Below are 19,969 nucleotides of genomic sequence, written 5' to 3'. Positions count from 1 at the left end.
GAGAAAATCAGGCATGCTTTATTATTTCATGTTTCTCTGTGTAGTGGAGTCAAAGGAAAGTTGATCAGCCTTCTGAGGATCATCAGTTATGTTGATCTGTGATCTTATGCCAAGAGAAGATGTGTAGGCATTTGCTGCAGTTTTCTAGTTACCTCGTTACTTGACCAGACTATAGCATAATTTTATTTCCATAACTGACTCAACCATGCAAAAATCTCTCTTCTAGATTTTACCCTCATCTGTTGTGACAAGATGACTTGTGATGGGATAATTAGTGAGCAGTGGTCCAGTTGCCCCCTGAAGTCTACTCTCTGAGAGTGGTTTTCCCTGGGCTTTTCCCCCACTCCTTGTGATTCCTGTCACTGGTGCTTTTCAAATCCCTTTGGTGTATTGTGCTAGCTCTCAATCCCACCTAAAGACAGTACCATGCCAAGTTGTACCTACTGTGGTCTGCCTTCAACACCACTTTTCTTCTAGATGTAATATCTCTAACTGTTAAAGAAGTTCACAAACAACATATTTATACCCACAGTTAACCACAAGTATCTTGGGAGATAGGAAAGCTTACCTTTAATTGTACTTATAACAAATTGTCTCAGGGTCACAAGGGTTGGGGTTTTTTTTCTTTGTCATTAGCCATCCAGGAAATGACTGAACTGTGCAGCCGAGCCAAAACCAAAAACACATAGTGTAGGAAAATAAAGTTCCACTGGGTTCGTTTTTCATTTGCATAATATTTCTTGGTTGGACTCATGTAAAAGTGTGAATTGTAAAATTCTTTTTGTTGGCTTTACTCTCTTAGTTTCTCTTTGCTTCCATTTGTAGTGTTTTCACAAAGCCACTTGATTTCTCTTTTGAATAACTATCCATTTCCCAACTTGTCCTTTAAAACTTTTCCCTTGACAGGGCCACATGCTGTGCTCGTGTCCTCTGAAGCTTCAGAGACAGAGGACAAACACTCAAGGAATACTTCCATAAGTGGGAAGACAGCAGTTTGTTTTCAGCCTTATTTTTTTTCTGCCACCGTGTATTTGTTCAGCAGTCTTTCAGATGCCTGTAATAAGTGAGCTATTCCATATTTCCAGGTTCCAAGGTCTTCTGACAAAACTGAGGTTTCCTTTGGTCTATAATGACTGGACCATAGATAGATAATCATTACAGACAGATAGAATCATTACAGATTCTAGGTAGGATAAGCTGCAAATGAGGGACTTTTCTGTTCTATATGTCACTTCATTTTATGTTTAACCCAGTACTCTTTTTGCAAATCTTTCAGTCTTAGGAGGCTCCTGTGCAAAGAAATGTAGAAAACAATTTCTAGTGCCTGTTTTCTTCTTGAATTCAAAGCTTTGAGTGTGTCTACAGAGGAAATGGAAGGGTAGCATTTGTGCCATTTTGCCTTAGGAACAAAGGAAAATAAAGTATTGGGCTCTCTGAAATTTTTGTTTCATATGAGCAGCCTGTTCAGCCTGGCATGTGAATATACTACAATGTCTGTCTCCATGGGGGTGATGAATTATGCCACAAGGAAGGCAACATGAGCACAAGAGCTGGAGTTCTGTTTGAGGCTTACGTAGGTGTGAGAGACCAGAGAAAATGAGTACTGGCTCAGAACAACTAAAGGAAGGGAGGAAGAGGGGCAGGGCAAGTCCTGCACAGGTGGGATGTTACCACACCCCCTGGAGCCTCTAATCCAGACCCAGACTGGCTATTAGCACACACAGGTATAAAGACTGCTGGTATGAAAGAAAGAGAAATGGGGAGAAATTCTGAAAAGTGCAAGATCCAAAATGGTATCAGTTGGATGGGTAGCAGCCCATCAGAAGGAGGATCATCCAGCCCACATCTTAAATGACCAAGTAGACTCTGTCACTCAATTGGCTATCTTAGCTGAGGAAAAGGAAACAGAATAAGAAGAGAAATTGAGGCATTTGTTGGAATGGCTGCATGTGAAGCATGGCCACTCTGGGATGAAAGACCTGTTAAGAGAGATGGTAAGTAGGGGATGTCCTGTCACCTGAAGGGCTTGTGAAACAGTCATTTCTGTCTGCTGCCAGTGCTGCACCCAGACTGGAGGAATACCCCCTGCACATTTCCCCCCTGCACCTAAGGGTGGGAAAGGAGTTGAAGGAAATTTGGCAGGTAAACTGCATTGGTCCTTTTAATTAATCAGGAGCAAAATAATATGTGCTGATAGGCGTACAAATAGTGTCAAGTGAGGTGCAGGCTAAAGCAGTGACATGATCTATAGGGGAAAGTACTGTGAAAGGATTACATTTATGATTGTTTCCTTCCTAATCCAAAATCAATGCAATCAGATAATGGCAGTCACTTCACAGCAGGAATAGTCCAGGATCGGGCAAAAACTGAAGGGATACTGTGAGTGTTCCATATCCCCTACACCACATCCACAAGCCAGTGGGATAGTAGAAAGGACAAATGGTCTCATAAAATGGATTTTGAGACCTCAGGATCCAAAGGTGCCTGATCAGCTGTGGGACACTGTGACCCATGGAGAGTAAGTGGATATCCATGACTTACAGCATTTTGTCCCACAACGCCTACCATGCCTTCCAGAAACAAAAAGACTGATGATCCCCAGAACCCCATATGTTTTCCTGGTCAGCCAGTACTGGAAGGCCTCCCAGCTATCGGGGAAGTCCTGCTGGTCCTAAAGACCCCCCTGAACATGCATGCATAGGTAACCAAAGATGCCCATGGCAGAGAACCACAAAATTAACAGCAGATGGATAATTCCTGCTTTTTAAAACTGGTCCAAGTAGGACTGCATTTTCTTTTGTCTCTCCTTCTACAAGCATTCCATACAAAGATGTGGCTGTGAGAAGATGAAGCGGCAACAGGACTGAAGATTTACACAGTTCTTTGCTGCAGTGACTGTTTGTACATGTTTTTATCTTAATATGTTTTGTGATATTTATATTCTTATCTGTTTTGCCTTGGTAGTTTTGCAGTATGTGTATAAATGTCACAAGCATTGTTTTGGGCTGTTTGTGTCTTCTCTCTGGTTGCCACAGCAGGTGGAAAAGATTCCTTCCTAGTTTATCTTGGAAGCTCAGACAGGATTTCATATGATTATGAAATCAGATTTGTATACTCCTTCCTACCTCCTCAGAACAAGGTATAGAATTACTTTGAACCGAGAAAGAAGTGTACTTTGATGCCAGAGGAACCACATGTGGTGGTGGAAAGCGATGCATGAAGCGTGGTCGTACAGAGAAGGGGGATGACAGAGGCGGATGAGACGGCAGCTGGAAAGTTTTCTCCAGCTGTAAGCAAAGAAGTCCTAAGTGGTCAAGATGTCAGAAGAAAGGATTTTGGATTTGGAAACCAGTGAAGGGTTTAGTAAGTTAGGAAGGTATTTGGTTTGAACCCAGGACCCTGTCTAGAAAAATATGCCAAATAGATAGAAATGGCTCGAATGTTTGTTGTACCTTTAACCTCCCTGAGGCAACCAGACTCAGAACTTTCACTTGATGTAACTTTCCCATGGTGCACCCTGATATTCCCCCTTATCCTGGCATTTGGATCTCTAGCATTGTAATAAGGTAATTGACTGTAATATGGACTCTGGGGACCCCCCCAACACCACATTGGTGGAAGGGATAAGGGTGGTAATACAGGAGATGTGTTTGGGTTACAATGACACCTGGACTTGTGAAATTATCAGCTCCAAAATGCAAGGCTGCCTGTTGAAAATTTGACTTATCCTTAAGTTTTCTATTTTTTGGTGAGGTGTGCAATTACACTGCAATAGAGAATCTTAAATTGGACTCATTAGGCCATTTAGGAGCTCAACTTAGAAGTCCAGCAAGTATCAAAAGTTATTTTATAAAATTGTCTAATCCTCAATAAATTGTTACTAAATGGGCAAGAAATACGTGAAATGCTGAGCCTCACCTATAGGAAAATGCTGTTTTAAGCAGCACAAGCAAAAGTAAAGTAAATTGCCAACCAGTCTGCTGAACTCTTCCAATCACTGCAGCCAAAAGACTGGTTTCATGAACTCTTCCCCTCCAGATCCTGATTTGCATCTTTCTTGCCATCTCTGGAACTGACACAGTGAGGGATGAAGGCTTGCATAGTCTGGAATCCCTATGCTGACTGGACTTCTATTTTTGATTATTGAAGTAGCAATTGTCCTCTGTATGATTTCTTGTACACTTTCCTCTTTTTCCTCTCCTTTTTTTTCTTCCTCTCTCTGCTAGGTTAGAATCCCACTACTGCCATCATGGAAGAAGAAGATCTTGTTTCCCATTGTTCTGGTCTCAGTCACTGTTTTGAGCCTCGGGGTAGTGTACTTAACCAAAGGGACAGGGGCAGGGCATGTCCTGCAAAGGTGGATTGTTGCACTGCTCCACCCCCACTGCCCTGAAGCCTCTAGTGCAGCCCCAGAATGGTTATTAACCATTGGGACAGCAAAAGTCCCACCAAATGGGGAATGCCCTGAGAGGGCAGATAAAAGCAGTTGCATAGGCACATGAGGTCACAGCCCACTGCTAGGACTTCACAGTAGCTGAAATCACACTGGAATTCAAGCAATGATTTTTAATATTTCTCTCTTCCTCCCCTCCTTTCTTCTTCTCAAAATCTGGGTAACTTGAGTTGTGTGGTTCAGAGTTCGCTAAGCCAATGCCTTGTGAAATGCTTAATTTTGAATGAATGTTACTTTAAAATTTGCCAAGTACCCTTACTTTCTAATGTTTGCGAATGAAAGTTTGTTGTTTAACCTCCTATGTTGTCTCATTTCTCCTGTGTGCTGCCTTGTGTATTAAAAAAGCATAAGAAACTCATCCTGCAGGTCTGGGACTTTACAAGAGGCAGTGTAAAGAAGCAGCTCACTTGTGTCATGGTCTAACACTACATGATGGCCTGGGATCTTAGCAGAGCCCAGCCCAAATAAAAAGTCTGCCAGTGGCAAAATGTAAGCATAGTAGAGGGCACTTAAAAGTACCAGACCAACAGTTGCTTATTAATCAAAGTAAACAAATTCAGAAGCAGCCAAAGTAACTATGTCACAAGCCCTCATTATAATTCCTTTTATCAGAATAGTTAATTTTTATAGTTCATTTTATCCAAATGAACTAATTGTAAAGAGTAAGGTGAACTGTTCAGACACTGGAAGGGATCTTCCCCAGGATGTTGTGTTAAGTCTCATACCAGGTCATCCTCTGGGACAGGTTAGTTCCGTGACACGTTTGGTTTTGCACACTTCCTTTACCTTATGTCTGCCTTGTGATAGTGCTTTGCTAAGCAGCATTTGCCGTCTGTAGCTCCAGATGGTTGCAACCAGCTAGGCTGATCCTGTTCCATCCATTGGCTGACTTTGGTTAAGGGACAGATGGCACGTCCCCTCTTTCCTTTTTACCTCCTTGACAAAGTCTATTGTTTTATTCTGCTCTACACAAAAATCACAGGTCAAAACATACTACCTCTGTTCTAGTCAGTGTAATAAAGTTCAGTCTAATCCTGGTGGATTTTTCTTGTTTTGAGACTTCCTTGGGAAAAAAAACATTATCAGTCTTGGTCTTCATATGCCTGAGAACATGTTTTTATGCCCCAGTTGATCTTAGCAGGTTCTCAGAGACCCACTGTGATAATACATGACTTCTAGGAAGCCTATAGAGAAGAGGATACTTTGCTTCCATTTTTCCTGCTGTTCAGCTATTCATATCTTGGCACTTACGCGTCAGCAGGTGCGTAAAGAGCAGTGCTGTGCCAGCGCCTGGACTGACCCAGAAGAGAGATTTCTTGTGGGGTGCTTTACACTTGCAATACTTTTCAGGCTGTCCATCATAACCTATTTTTTTTTCCCGGCCTCTGTGCACTAGTCAAATAGTCCAAGCTTATTCTGAACAGGCACTGATAGCTGTCGTAACAGATGGACAACTGTGCTGGAAACCAAGAAACTATGTACTGTATGCACACTGAGGGAGCAGTGTACTGGTTCAAGTAATTCACATAACTGGCTGGCCGAAGTCTGCATGTCTGTGGTTGGAACAAGGTGCCATTGATTAACTGCAAACCTCAGTTTTAACTTTCTAAAGTCAGAAGCTAATGAAATAACTTAATGCCTACACTATTATACATGCTATTGATTTGTAGGATGTTCTATGCTCACCCCATGTTTATTTCACTGATCCTATAAATGATCTGTAAGATCATGAGCCACATCAGTTTGGACATAACTGAATACTTCCCTTCTATCTCAGTGAAAGTTCTATCTTTTGGCTCTCAATCTTTGAACTTGGATTTAGCATTTCTGTTTAGAGAGCCCCTGTAAATGGTCATTGAAAAGCTCCTGGCCCAGGTATTGGGTTTTACTGCTATGAACAATAAGCCTTTTTTATTACTAGAAAACTATTACTCAAATCCAAGGTAAGAAAGCAGTGGTGTTTTAATTAGAAAAATACTTACTTGCCACAGCTAAGGTAAGCTAAAACTATTATTTCTGTACATTTTTGTGGGTTTGTATTGTCTTTGATTTCAGACATCCGGAAAACTTGAAAGAATATGTGAACACTTCGGCAAAAATTTAGCCTACTGTAAACTTTATCTGATCCATTTGTCCTGGCCTCAGTCTACAGGAAATAATGGTTGTTTTCTGGGCCCCTAGTAAATAGCCTCTGAGAAGAACCAAACCAAATTTTATATTGACAAATGAGCAGGATACTGGACCTCTTCTCTGTGGATCCCAGTCCACCAAGAATTGAGTGTGAATTGTGTGCAGAGTCATCAAAAGTTCTTTGGTTTGGTTTTTTTAAAGCTGACTTGATGGCTGACACAGAAAAGTGCAAATATGAATTTACAGGCTTCTGTTCAGGAGTGAATGTTTCATATTGATATCTTGTATGAATTCCAAGTGATATTTTAGCTGATTTTCCATTTGTTTTCTATCCTGTTAGTGGAGAAACATTACTTATGTGCCACATCTGCTACTGAAGTCTAATATTCACTTGTAATTTGGCCACAGGCATGTAAGTCAAAAAATGAGATTTTTTTTCCTGGCTAAAAGTTAAGGAAAGAGAAAAAGAAGAAAAGTTAAAACCTCAGTGAATGCGAAGAGTAATCCAGATTCAAACTGTTGATTATAACAGTATTTGGTCAAAGAACAATAATGCCCATGTCTATCTCTAAATTCTTTGCTAAGTGACCCATTTTGCTATCTAAAGAATGCAACTAATTTTTCAGAAGCATATATTTAAAAATGTCTTTTTTTTTTTTTTTCTCCTTAGTTTGTGGTGACGATGTTTTGGAGCATCTATATCTATGACAGGGAACTGGTTTACCCAAAGCTCCTTGATAATTTTATACCAGCATGGCTAAATCACGGAATGGTGAGTAAAGTAATGTAAACACTTCCTTGCATAAACAAAAGTGTAAGAAAGACACTGATTTCTCTGTGATGATTCTGCATACTCTTTGTGCTATTTGCCTCAGAACTGATTAAGGAATGTGATTTGCAAGGAAGAGTAACATCTTTCCTTCCCTGTCTTCTGGAGTTCTATTTGAGTCCTTATTAGGTTGAAACTGGAGATTTGAACTTACATGTCCTGTATCCCAGGCTTGTGGGGGTCAACTCTTTCCTGTGTAAGGTAACTTTCCCAGAGAAATGTCACTGTGGTCATGAGGAAGAGACTGTTCATAAAATAGAGGTTCTGATTTTGACAAATCTTGTTCTAAAATGACAGAAACACTTAATTGAATGTTTCTTTACCAGTCTACCAAAGAATAATTCATTATGAAAACTTTTAGTTAAAATGCTTTTTCAAAAAATCTCTATTTTTTGGACTTGGGTGTTGTAAGAAAAATAACTCAAGTACACCAAACTTGTGTAGCAGAACCTGTATCTGAATATTTTTAATAATATGGAATTATATGTATCAATGCAAAGCTTTAAAATTGATGCATTGGTATTCATAAAGGTAGTTCCTTGAGAAGAAAACTGACCTTTTAATCCCTCTCTGCTATGTGAAGTCACACATCTTTTCTCTCAACTATATATTTAAATGCCAAGGGAAAGTTAAGGCCACAATTTGCCATCAGGTACTTTGCACTGTTGATGCAGCATTTGGAGCTGAAAAGTGTCATGTTTGCTTCTCTAGTTGCATCTGTGCAAAATTTTTCATTATTTGATTTCCTCATCAAGATGTGGCAAACCATTTGGCACTGGTGTTCATCACTAGACGACAGCAGAGTTCATCCTTCCAGGTGTGTGAACTTTATCACCACAGCAGATCAAGATTTGCCCACCATTGCTGTGCTTGATAAATGGGTCCGTTGTGGAGTGGGGCAGATGACACTGCTGTTTATTTGTTCCCCAGATTTTGTATCAAAGGAGGGGTTTTAGAGTTGCTACCAACAAAAGGAGCATCAGCTTCTGCTAGATACTGTACTGTTTTATGATGTTTTGAAAGGAACAGCTTGATACTATGTGTATCTGGAGCTGAGGAAAGAGTCTGATGACTCCTGCTGAATTTGTTCAGGCTGTACTCCCTTGAGCTCTGAGGTTATGAACTGAAAGCTTGCAAACACTGCTAAACCATGCTCATCTTGATTTTTTTCCCCACAACAGATCAGTCCCAGTTCTGATGACATTTCTTTCAGGAGACATTCCATATACTGGAAGTGTCTAACTCATAACATTTTTCATGAATGTACATTGTGAAGCAGTTGGCAGCAAAAGGCCGTAGGTATTCAGGAAATCTTCTCTATGTGCTAACTAAAAGGCAGCTGAAGCTCATGTTGCTTTGTAGAAACGTATACTTAGTGAAATATGTGAAGAGGTCTTCTGTTTGAGGTTTCTGGACATCACAGAGTTTGCTGAAATGTATTGTGTCCAACTATTTTAGACTTTTTTTTTTCAACTTGAAATATTGTAGAAAGCATTTTTGAAAGACTTTTGTAAAGGAATTGGTTTCTGTGTCAGTCTCTATTTATCCAAGTGTTCTTCAGTTAGATCACAAGGGAAGTCTATGGCTGTGGGGCTTTTCACCACATTTAGTGCATTCTTTCTGATGTTTTATCCATCATTTTATCCTCACCAGCTTTCATGCTAATTAATTCTGATCCATTGCTCATCATAGTATGAAAGGGTTATTAAACTACCTTGAGAATGCTTGCACCCTACTTAGTAGTAGTTAAAATTTTGACATGTCAGATTTTAGAGAATATCATAGAGGTCCACTTGGTGAAAGGGTAGGACCTCTGGGAATAATTTTAAAAAGTCAGAATCCCTGGCTATTGCTTTATACTGAAATAAACATTTATTCTCATGTATTCCTGCACATTTTGACAGCAGCTGTGCTCATGGAATGATAACTATTCTGAAAGCAAGGGTGGCCATGCTGGAGCCCAACCTTGCACAACAAAACTCACACAAGAAACTCTCATCTGTCAGTGAGAGGTGGGTTGTTTAGCTTCTGTCATGTTGCTGATTAATCCCACTTTTGTGTAATCTTCCCACAAAGTATCTGGTACAGCTCCTAAGGATATGAAGTCAAACATTACTTAACCTGTGAACACTCTATCCAGAATTTTTTCACAGCAATTTCCCCAAAATATTTCTTTAGTCTCCCCCCCAAAAAAATTGCACAATTAAAAAGCCTTCTACTGTATTATGATCAGCTGTAACAACTTGCTAAAGTGTCAACATCAACCTGCAAAATCCATACATAGAAAAGGAGTGAAAATACATGAAATCTGGGTGTTAAAACAGCAATCATATTTCCATTAGTAATATGGGCATGTATTAAAATATTTGAGAGTATTCATACTTTAGAAGCGTTCTTAGGTCACTATCTTGAAGTCTCTGTGAAGAAGTTGTTTGAAAAGCTCATCCAATTCAGTGCCTTAACCCAGGAAGAAGTGATTGGGCTGAAGAGCCTGCTGCTTTTTAAGCTTATAGTAATTAGTTCTCCTTCTCCTTTTTCTTTTCCTCTTTCCCATCCCTTTTTTGCAGTTACAACACCGTCCATATCTAAACCCCTGTTTTCTTGAACACGCTGTAATGTCTTGTTAATACTCAGAGATACCAGTCCTTCATAGCAACACTTTTTCAACATTAAAAAAAATCAGAATTATAGAAAAACTTCCTTTGTAGAAATGGGAAACATGAGGGAAATGAACCTTGGAAATATGTAGTCCCATTTCCAATTCAATTTTAGTATTTTTTATAAATTTTCTTAGAAAAAGAGGAGAGGCTTATTGCTATGCAGAACCTATTCAGCATAAAATTGCATATAGTTTCAAGAACATCTTTCTATTACTACATACATTTATTTATATTTATATCTATATTTGATTTATACACACACCCACACCCTGTATTAGTTACAAACATAATTCCTGTATTTGGGACAATCTGTGTATAAAGTGATGCCTTATGGTACCAGATAGTACCTCATATGTGCAGATTCATACACTTGTGAAAGGTATCACTGACAGAGTTGTACTGTGCCATAAAACTGATGTATTGCATCATCTCAGTCAGTTCATTAATCCATAACCAATGGTATCACAATGACTTGAAAAATGACCATGGAAATCAATAGCAGAGTTGCTGCTGATTTGACCAACACGAAGATTTAATTTCTGTTTATTATCTGAAGGAGCACATTTGAGTAGCTGAAGCTAAGTTTCTGTCCACAGATATAACTACCTGTCTAAAGAGAGTTGTTGGAGAATAGAGCTGTCTCTCAGCCTTGATCTGTTTCTGAACTGTCAAGTGCACTTCCTGGATTTATTAGTTATGCAGATGAATTCATCTTCGTGGGCTACAATTTCAGTTGCCAAATTGCTGAACTCTTTCATCAGAGATGTCATGTGTTTTCTGGAGACTGTCCTGCAGTTTGGAACCATATCAGCTCATAATTCCGAATGCATATTTTCCATGGGAAATACTCTTTCTGATGGCTGGCTATCTGATCTTTAGCAGTATGAGGAATTTTAATTGAAAACTAATCTTTAGTGTGTAAAATGGATGTGTCATAGTAGTAGGATTTTTATCAGCTCATTCCTTGCAACTTTTTGTGCTGGGACTGGCCAGGTTGATGCATGGATAATTTTTTCAGAAATTATATTCTCTTCAATATTAGCACAGGCTGTAAAACTAGAGGTTGCCCGTATTCTAACCAATGCCCACATAAACAGATATGTAGACTGAATTAATTTATGCTTAAGCATTGCTGATTTTGAGCCAGGTTACATGGCAGGACTGCCTGCAGTATCTGTCCAAGTTAGCATACCATTTCAGCAAGAGTTCTTCTTTGGTTTTTGCAGACATTGTCTCACATTTGTTTTAAAAATGTGAATCATCTTTTCTTTGTGGGAAGGAAAGCAAAATACAGAGATAAATTTTTACTTACTGAGGAGCTGAAATGCTCTGGAGGTCAGAAACAAAGTAATGTCTTCATATGAAGACCCTAGAGGAGAGGTCAGGAAGGGAGGAAGAGAAATATGCTCTGCATCTGTGGAGTTGGAAAAATTATTATTGTCTGAGTTCTGTGCCACTGCAGTCTATATAAGCTCTTCCAGTTTTGTACTCTGTTATTTTTTAAGCTGCTTTCGGGAAATGGGAAACAAAGGCATTTCTAGAAAGACTTACCCTCTGTTCTGGTATTCAAGAGAATGCACAAAAACTGGGACAAATAGTAGTTGGAGGAAGTAGAGAAGAAGGAAGAGGAAGTAGCCTGTCCTAGAGATGAATCTCAATTTCACAAGTTGTCTCTCTTTTCTTACTGCAGACTAGTCAGCTGAAAAGTTGAGCCCACTGCAGAATGGTACAAAGTCACACCAACAACCTCTCCAATTGTTTGTCCTAGTAGCCTTGTCCTAGTAGCCTTGTCCTGGTGGCCATGGCTTGTGTGTCTTTTTGTTTTAATGGTGGGAAGGACATAATCCTGTTGGAATGGGTCAGGAGGAGAGCCACAAAGGTGATTAGAGCATTGTAACACCTCTTCTATGAGGAAAGGATGAGACAATTGACATTGTTCAGCCTGCAGAAGTGATGGCTCTAGGGTGACTTTATTCCAATCTTTCGGTACCTGAAGTGGTTCTTCAAGACAGCTGGAGGGACTTTTTACAAGGATTTATAGTGACAGGACAAGGTTGTGTAGTGACAGGACAATGGCTTCAAACTGAAAGAGGGCAGGTTAGTTAATTAGACATCAGGAAAAAATTCTTTCCTATGAGGGTTGTGGAGCACTGGAACAGGTTGTCCAGAGAAGCTGTGAATGTCTTGTCCCTTGAAGTGTTCAAGGCCCGGTTGGATGGGACTCTGACCAATCTATCTAATGGAAGGGGTCCCTCCCTTTGGCAGGGTGGTCGGAACTAGGTGATCTTTAAGGTCCCTTCCAATCCAAATCATTCTCTGATTTTATGAAAGTTGTTTTTCTGGTGTAAATCTTTTTTCCTTGATGAGTTACCAAGAACAATAGAAAAGGCATGCAAAAGTCAAAATCCATAGTGACCTGAACATAAAGATTGGAATGTCCAAAAGGGGTGAGTTATTTGACAAACCCGTCTCTCCATTAGTCACTGGTCAGGTGATACACAGTGGTCACTCTGATACACAGTGGTCACTCTGTTTTTCATCAGGGTGTTTCTCTCCATGTAGACCTAAAAATCCTTTTCAGCAATTGCTAATTTGAAACCGTGCACTTTAGTTCCTGGGGATGCTTTCCTAACACGGCACATCCCATGGATAGACTCTGCTTGTGAAATGTAGTGCACGTTTGTAATGCTTCATGCTTCTGCCTAGAAGATATTTACATTTTTCTGGGATTTATTCTCTAAATCAAATAAATGTGTTTCAGGGTTAATACAACTCAAGTGCTCTTCTTAATTTATTTACAATATTTTCATATGTTAGGTGTGAATAAAATTTTCAGTGCTCCAGGAAGGCGTTCCCACTTTCTACATAAGTTGCAAGGTTTTCTGATAAAAATCAGGGAAAATTTTTAATTTAATTTCCAACAGACTAACCACTCCTAGACGGCTATTATTTAAACATCTGATGGAGAGAATAGCAATTGAAGCTGGTTGCCTGGGGACTCGGGATATTTGCAAAGCCCATGAAAATAATGTTGTTGAATTTGTACACTTTTTGAATGTTTGTGCTGCAGTTATGTGGCTCCGTCTGTTATCTCTCCTCATTATCTGCCAGTTCCACCACTGGAGCGTAACTACAGTGGTATCAATTATCTCCCTGCTCTGGGGAGAAAAACAGCACCAGCTTAAAAGATTTTCTTTTATTTTCTCTTACTTATGTGAAGGACTTGGAAATTGGTGGTATGTCAAAACCTGTGATAGTATAGCACCTGAAAATTGAGAGAGGCTGCTAGGGTGAAGAAGTCCTTGTTGTCTAAATGGCATCCTCTGGGGGCATTAGGAAATCCCCTTACCTAACACAGTAACAGCACAGCAGTTTTTGTGAAGTGGGAAGCTGGCCTTAACTATGGTACGTATCTGCCAGATAACACTCATCAGGGTAAGGTGAAGACAGCTTTTTAACTGGACACAGATGCTGAATTTTTCTGATGGTTTGCTATTTCCACTAATCTGGAGAAAACCCACACAGAGGCTCCTCCTGATATAAACGTCCCGAAACCTTAGTAGCAAGCAACCTTTTTTAAAACATCTTCGCGCACTTAATGAAAGTAAAACCTGCAAACCCTATTCTGGTTGTGAACATTGAAAATGAAAGGCCTGAGAGCTGAAATCCCCAGATGAAATCTCTTTCAAGAAGTTTAACCACCTTCTGTTGACAAGATCACGTAACTCGGTCTGCTAGCAGAGAGCATGAGAGCATCCAGTGTCAACACCAAGTCACGGAGTTACAACCAAAGGAAGCAAGAACGGGATAGAGCCAGTGAGAGAGCACAAAAAGGGAGGCTAGGGAAAGATGGTTGAATGAGAGGAAAAGACAGGCAGGAGGAAAGAGATGAATTAAGTAGTCAGCTTATGCTGTTCCAACTCCTACCTAGGGGGAAAAAAACCAAGGAAAAATAACAGATGAGGCAAGTGAATAAAAAAGGAGCCACAGAGTAATGTAGACAATCTGGAAGAGACTCAAAATGGTAAAGAGGACTTCAAGGGGGAGGAGGAAGAGAGAAGCAAGGAAATAAGCAGTATGATTAAATGAAGAGTATGTTTTCTTCCATCTCTTCACTGGGTAGACTTCCCTGAGATGTATTAGTTTGAGGAATTGAGAGCAAGGAAGTGGCTTAAGGGTGCTGCTCTGAGGAGGAGCATTGTTTCTGTTGCTGTTGGATGTAGGTTCACAGATCAGGTAAAGTAATATTTGCTCAGTGACATAGCAGGAGCTTCAAAACCTTGGAAAAATTTAAGATTAAAACCATCTGCAGCCACACAAGAGTATGAAGCCTGTGTTCATATAAAACTTCCTATGTGACATCTGTAGAATGACATTGATGTCCTTGCATCTGTCTAGATTTTTATCTGGCAAGGCTGTACATAATCTTGATAATCTGTATGACTCTCAAACCTAGAGTCCTTTGTTTGGAAAAGACCCTTTTTTTTCCATATCAGCTGTGAAGTGTGAAATGCATTGCATATTAAAACAGATGCACTTTGCTGAGGGTTGCAGGTGAGCTGGAAGGTCACGTATTTGAAATACCAGGGGTAAGGAGGTGTTCTGTCTGTATTTCAAACTGCCCTCCTTTAACAGCCAAAGCTAGATATAACTCTGGAAGTAGTAATTATGCTGATAGTAATAATACTGATAATGAAAGCTTTAAGCCAGATTTTCAGCTGAAGTTGCTCATGCAAATGTTTGTTAGAGTGATTACTAGCAAACAAAGCAAATAACCAAAGAAAAACCCCTAAAGGACACATGAAGGGAGTCTCAGCCTTTCTCCGAGTGTGAAGTACTGAGCTGTGCTTCCTAGAAGCAGAGTTTGGCCCTGGACTGTTAGGTTTGTTGTTACACCAGCAGTGATGTGGGATGGACATGCATTTGGTACAGTCACATAGTTCTGACAATATTAGGAATGCTGGTTTTGTTTTAGCATTCATTTTTTGTGCAGCTTACATTGCTTGCCATAGATGCTGCTGGAGCTGTGCACAGCTCTTCTGTAATGCCTAAGATGGTACATTTTCGGGTGCTACTGCACCATCAGATACATATTTACAGGTTATAAATGTGAATAAATGTTCAACTTTAAAATCAGTGCAAAATGCATTAATAAGTAGTATGCTTTTTCAATAAAAAATATATGTTCTTTCTTCTCTCTGCTGAATCAAACACTTGTTTTATCTTTTAGCAGAATAGGTTTCTGGTTTCTTCCCTGAGTTTTTTTCCAGAGAGCATAGGCAGATAGTAGGGTCAAACATTATGGGATAGATTGTTATGATTAATAATGAGTATATCCAAAGTCTTTTATCAAGAAAAAAGAACATTTAAATGGAAAAAATTAATGTATTGGAGGAGGATGGGTTATATTGATGAAGGTTTAATAAGTCAGCTGCCAGCTACAAGTTAGGTACTCTAATAAACACTCCATATGTGAGCATCCTGGAAGCTATCACGATGAAGAGCTTTGTCTCCTTAGCAGGTCTCACAAACATGAGGAAGGGTGCAAATATCTCTTTGAAGGTATAATAGTTTAATAGGCATTTATTGTGTACCTTTGTGTATTTAAGGGACTATGTTTTGCCCTATTATTACAGTAAAATGCAATGTTATGTACCCTTGGGCATGCTGGTTACCATTAGCACCCAGATAAGAATTAGACTTTGCATAGAGTAAAAGTGGGACTGTACTATATTGTACCCACTTTACTAAACTGTGCTGTTAGTGTTCACACATGTGGCAAATATGACTTAATCAGACCACAAATATTTTGCAGCATTCCATGGTATCTCATTTATTTGTTTAATGTGCCACTATAGCAACTGAATTCCATCCTTTTAGATTCTTTTTTTCACAGACCTATGATCTACTTGATTGAAGCTTGGCAGACAGCTTTTCCTTCAATTGAAGGCATATGTATTAGCTCAGTGACCAGATTTTTACCTATTTATCATTGTTGGAAAGTGGGTTATTTCACATGGACACAATACCAGAAGAATCAGCAGACCTGGGGAAGGGAATCTGAGCCCAAAAGCTTATATGCTTTTTCCAAACCTTGAAGTTGATGGAATAAAAAATACTGCTTCTCCCTGTATCCAGAGATCATTATTGCTTCAGGAAAACTAATACAAGGAAATATTTTGACATTATTTTTGTAAAAAATTACCACTTTTTAGAAGTAGCTTTTTTTCTTTGTTAAATGCTATCTTCTACGTGTCTTTGTATTTGGAAAGAGTCAGCATTTCTGCAGAAGTAATTTCATGTTCAAATGATTAATATGTTGAAATAGTGCCACAGCAGTAATGTTTTATACATGCTGATAGGCAGAAATCAAGAATTTGGGGACAACCTTGGGACCTCTGCTCTTGGAAGACTAAGTTTTAACAAAACTGTTATGTTCAACCTCATATTTTAAAATTTCCCACATAGATACAAAGAAGTAAAAGCAGTGTACATTTTTAGTGACTGGAGGTAGCACAGAGAATGTTTTTGACAGATGTGTAAGCCATTGCCATTAGTCATGCAGTTCTACAACTGTCCCATCTACCTTTGGATCTTTACGTAACACACCGAAGTTCCATCCTGGTGCCCTACTCAGGAAAAGCCATAACCTTTCAGTGGTGTCTTGTTTCTGCCAGAGACCACAAGTCTGACTAAGGTGACCCTTGCCTTCCCTTTGACACCAGAGTTATCTGAGCAGGAAACAACTCTTCTCATGGAGAAATAGCAGATGGTGTGAAGTGTCTCAAAGGGGCAAAAGGCGGACGAGTGGCAGACCAAAAGGCGACCAAACATAATTCGCTCTTTCATCTCCATTGCATTATTAACTGATACCCTTCAACTCTTCACAGCTTGCTTTCTCTTCCCAACAAGGAATTCTGCATGTTTGAAGTGCTGCTTTTAAACCCCATTTTTAAATTTCTATTTTTATTCCTAGATCTGTTTTACTAAACAATCTGAGGGAAAATATGTAGTGTTTGATCAAAAACATTTTTTATGTCTTCATAAGCTAGTGCCTGTGTTTTGTGGAGCTTTGTGATGGTAGCTGGAAAAACACTGCTGTCTGTCAGAGGGTTCATGGTACTGTGCCTCTGATTCCGGCTGTGAGGTGTCCCAGGCAGGGCTGGGCTGCTGTGCCAGACCAGGCTGCCTGTGCCTGCCCTCTGCTCCTCACCATGCTGGGGCTTGCTGAGACCTCGGAGGGATTTCCCATTCACGTGCCTCAGCATCCCATTCATTCAGCTGCAGTGAAGAGAGGAATTGCCTGCTGCAGGTTCCTCTGAGGTTCATGGATGCAAATGCAACTAAGAGAGTTTGTCCATTCTGCTGCACAACACAAGTGGCCTCTACTACAAATAATAACATGGTTATGTACAAATTTAGTGCTCCTGGAATATCATAAAAATTCTAGGCTGATGTAAGGCATGCTATAGAAGGTCAAATATACTTAGAAAGGAAATTCTTTATAAAAATGGCTGTAACAGTCAAATCACATCTTTCAGTTTATTTCCAACAGGAAGAAATTTTATATGCTTCTTGGGGCTTTTAGCTTTTTATTCTGTTACTTTGAGCTTTACCAGCTTTCTATAAAGCCAGTATACAGGGTTCCAACTTGCTGAGTCACTGCAATGCACATTTTTGTGGCTTCTTTTACAAATGCAATATGCAATGTAGATTTTTTTTGTGAACTATTTATGAGAAAGAGGAAATATGCACATCAGTCTACTGAACTTCGTATTTTAAGGCAGTTTTAAAAATAAAGGAATGGGAAATTATATAATTTTCTATTAAGGAAACATCTGTTAAAAGTGTCTTTTTAGTAACACACAGATTTACTGATGTCTCCATTAACAAACAAATTTTTGTTGGCTGCAAATTGTTTAAAAATTCATACAGCTGCAAATCATGTTAGGAGATGAATATACATATTCTTAGATCAGAGACTAAGGTGGATGGTATTTTGGTCTCTGCTCCTGAAGCAGAGGAATGAAAGATAGAAAAGAAGAGGGAGTTTGAAGGAGAAAGAAAATCAAGTGTCAGAATCTAAGAGAAAAAGTGATAGCCTTATAGGTTGTTAAGGAGAAGAAGACAGAAAACAAAGCAGAGGAAACCAAATGCTGAAATAAAGAGGTGCTAATAGTAGTCAGCTGGAGAGAGCCATAGAATGTGGAGGTGATAATTGTGTGTACTGTACTTCACTGAGAAAAAGCTTGAGATAGAAGTTTGAAGTACCCAGTGTATATTGAAAATGGCATGCATAGTTTATTTTAGACCAACATGCAGAAATGTAGCTTCATTTGGTTTCTTGTGGCCAATGTTTTTACAGAACAGTTCTCTTTTTCCAGCATTCTTTGTGCATGCAGACACCAAAAGAATGCCCCGCTTTGCACACTTGGTGCCTCTACTGTTGCCAGAGTTTGTGGGCCTTTAGATCTCCCAGTTGTCTGAACACTGTGCTACTGAGCCTCCCATAGTTTTATTCTCCATTACATGAGTTTGGTAGGATTATTATGTACAGTAAATCTTTAGTAATATATTTATCATGCATGTCTGTATATAGTGTGTATATATAGTGTATGTATAGTGTTTGTGTGTATGTGTATATGTGCACCATACATAGAGAGAAATACTTGATATATATTGCCATTCAGCTATTATAATAATAATTATGTTGGTAGATAATACAATTGTAAAGAATAACTATAATTCTATCTAAGCTGATCTCTTTTGATACAAACAAAAGATGTTTAGTCCTTAAATTTATCTCAGCCTAAATGAATGGACAGGTAAAGAGCAGCAGAAGAGAGTTAGTATTTTCCCTGTGTTACAGAGGAGAAACAAAAACATGGAATTTGTGGTTTGCCTGAAGGCACAGGCAGTTTATTAAAGATTGAACTGCAAAGTGAATCTGCATTTGCTTCATTAGTCAGTACTTCTGTTAAGAAATTATTCACTATCTACAAACCAGGCAAAGACAACAAATTCATAGTCTATGAATGAGTTTTCACTTGGGTTTTAAACTTAGGCTCTATTGGAAGGAAGAAGTGACTCAATTTTTGAATAGGGAGATGTTGCTCTAAGGCCTGCTTCACTTAGTTACAATAGGCGTTTCATTATTTTCATTTTGTTTATATCACTGGAAGTACAGGTTCACCTCACCAACTGCTTTTGTGTTTGTTTTATTTTAGTATAGTAACTATTGACAACTTATTCCAAATAATTTGATTTTGGGCGTAACTTTTCTCTGTGAGGAGGAAAATCCCCTAGGTTTCCATTCATTCTGATGATTGATTTGAGAAGAGAGACACTGATATGTCAACAGAAGGATGATTTAAGAAGGATGAACTTGGAAACTGAAAATATGTCAAGGGAGAGGAGCTCCCTCTCTTATGCCCTTGCCCTGTCATTTTGAAAATGTTTTTTTCTTTTGTTGTCCAGGAATGCTGTTGGGACCAAAGTGGGCGGCAAGGGGCAAAAGGGGATGGGTGGGTGTTACCACTAACCAAGATGAAGAAAAGCTGAGAAGTTGCAAATTTTTTAAAGATCTTTCAAAACGATGAAATTCATTTATGGAGTCAAAGCTATTTCAGAAGTTATTTCAATAGTTGTGATTGTGGGTAAGAGGAAATAAAAATACCCAAAAGACAGAAAATAGCTTTTGCAAAAGTGGGTCACTGACAGTGAAGTGTAAGTGGCCATGAGGAACTCCTTGTATTTAGATCATTTTGACTGGTGTAATAAGGTGTGTGCTTAATAGACAAAGCTGCACGACAATGAGTAGCAGCACGATGTAGAGGCCTGGATCGACTTTGGGAAGTACCTTTCTTCAGGCAAGAATTCAGTGTTTACCAGTTCTGT

General features: G+C 39.2%; 1 protein-coding gene across 1 annotated transcript in view; it reads left to right on the top strand.

Moving 5' to 3' along the window:
• AIG1 (androgen induced 1) overlaps window positions 1-19,969 on the top strand; it is a 120,043-nt gene that overhangs the window by 37,338 nt on the left and 62,736 nt on the right. Inside the window, exon 3 of the mRNA XM_064708276.1 lies at window positions 7,254-7,355. Coding sequence (XP_064564346.1) covers window positions 7,254-7,355 — 102 coding nt within the window. The remainder of the gene's footprint in view (window positions 1-7,253; window positions 7,356-19,969) is intronic.

This window comes from Zonotrichia leucophrys, chromosome 3, assembly GCF_028769735.1.
Source record: "Zonotrichia leucophrys gambelii isolate GWCS_2022_RI chromosome 3, RI_Zleu_2.0, whole genome shotgun sequence".
Taxonomy (NCBI): Eukaryota; Metazoa; Chordata; class Aves; order Passeriformes; family Passerellidae; genus Zonotrichia; species Zonotrichia leucophrys.
The sequence above is the reverse complement of the archived record's forward strand: the minus strand, read 5'-3'. Positions and strand labels throughout refer to the sequence as shown.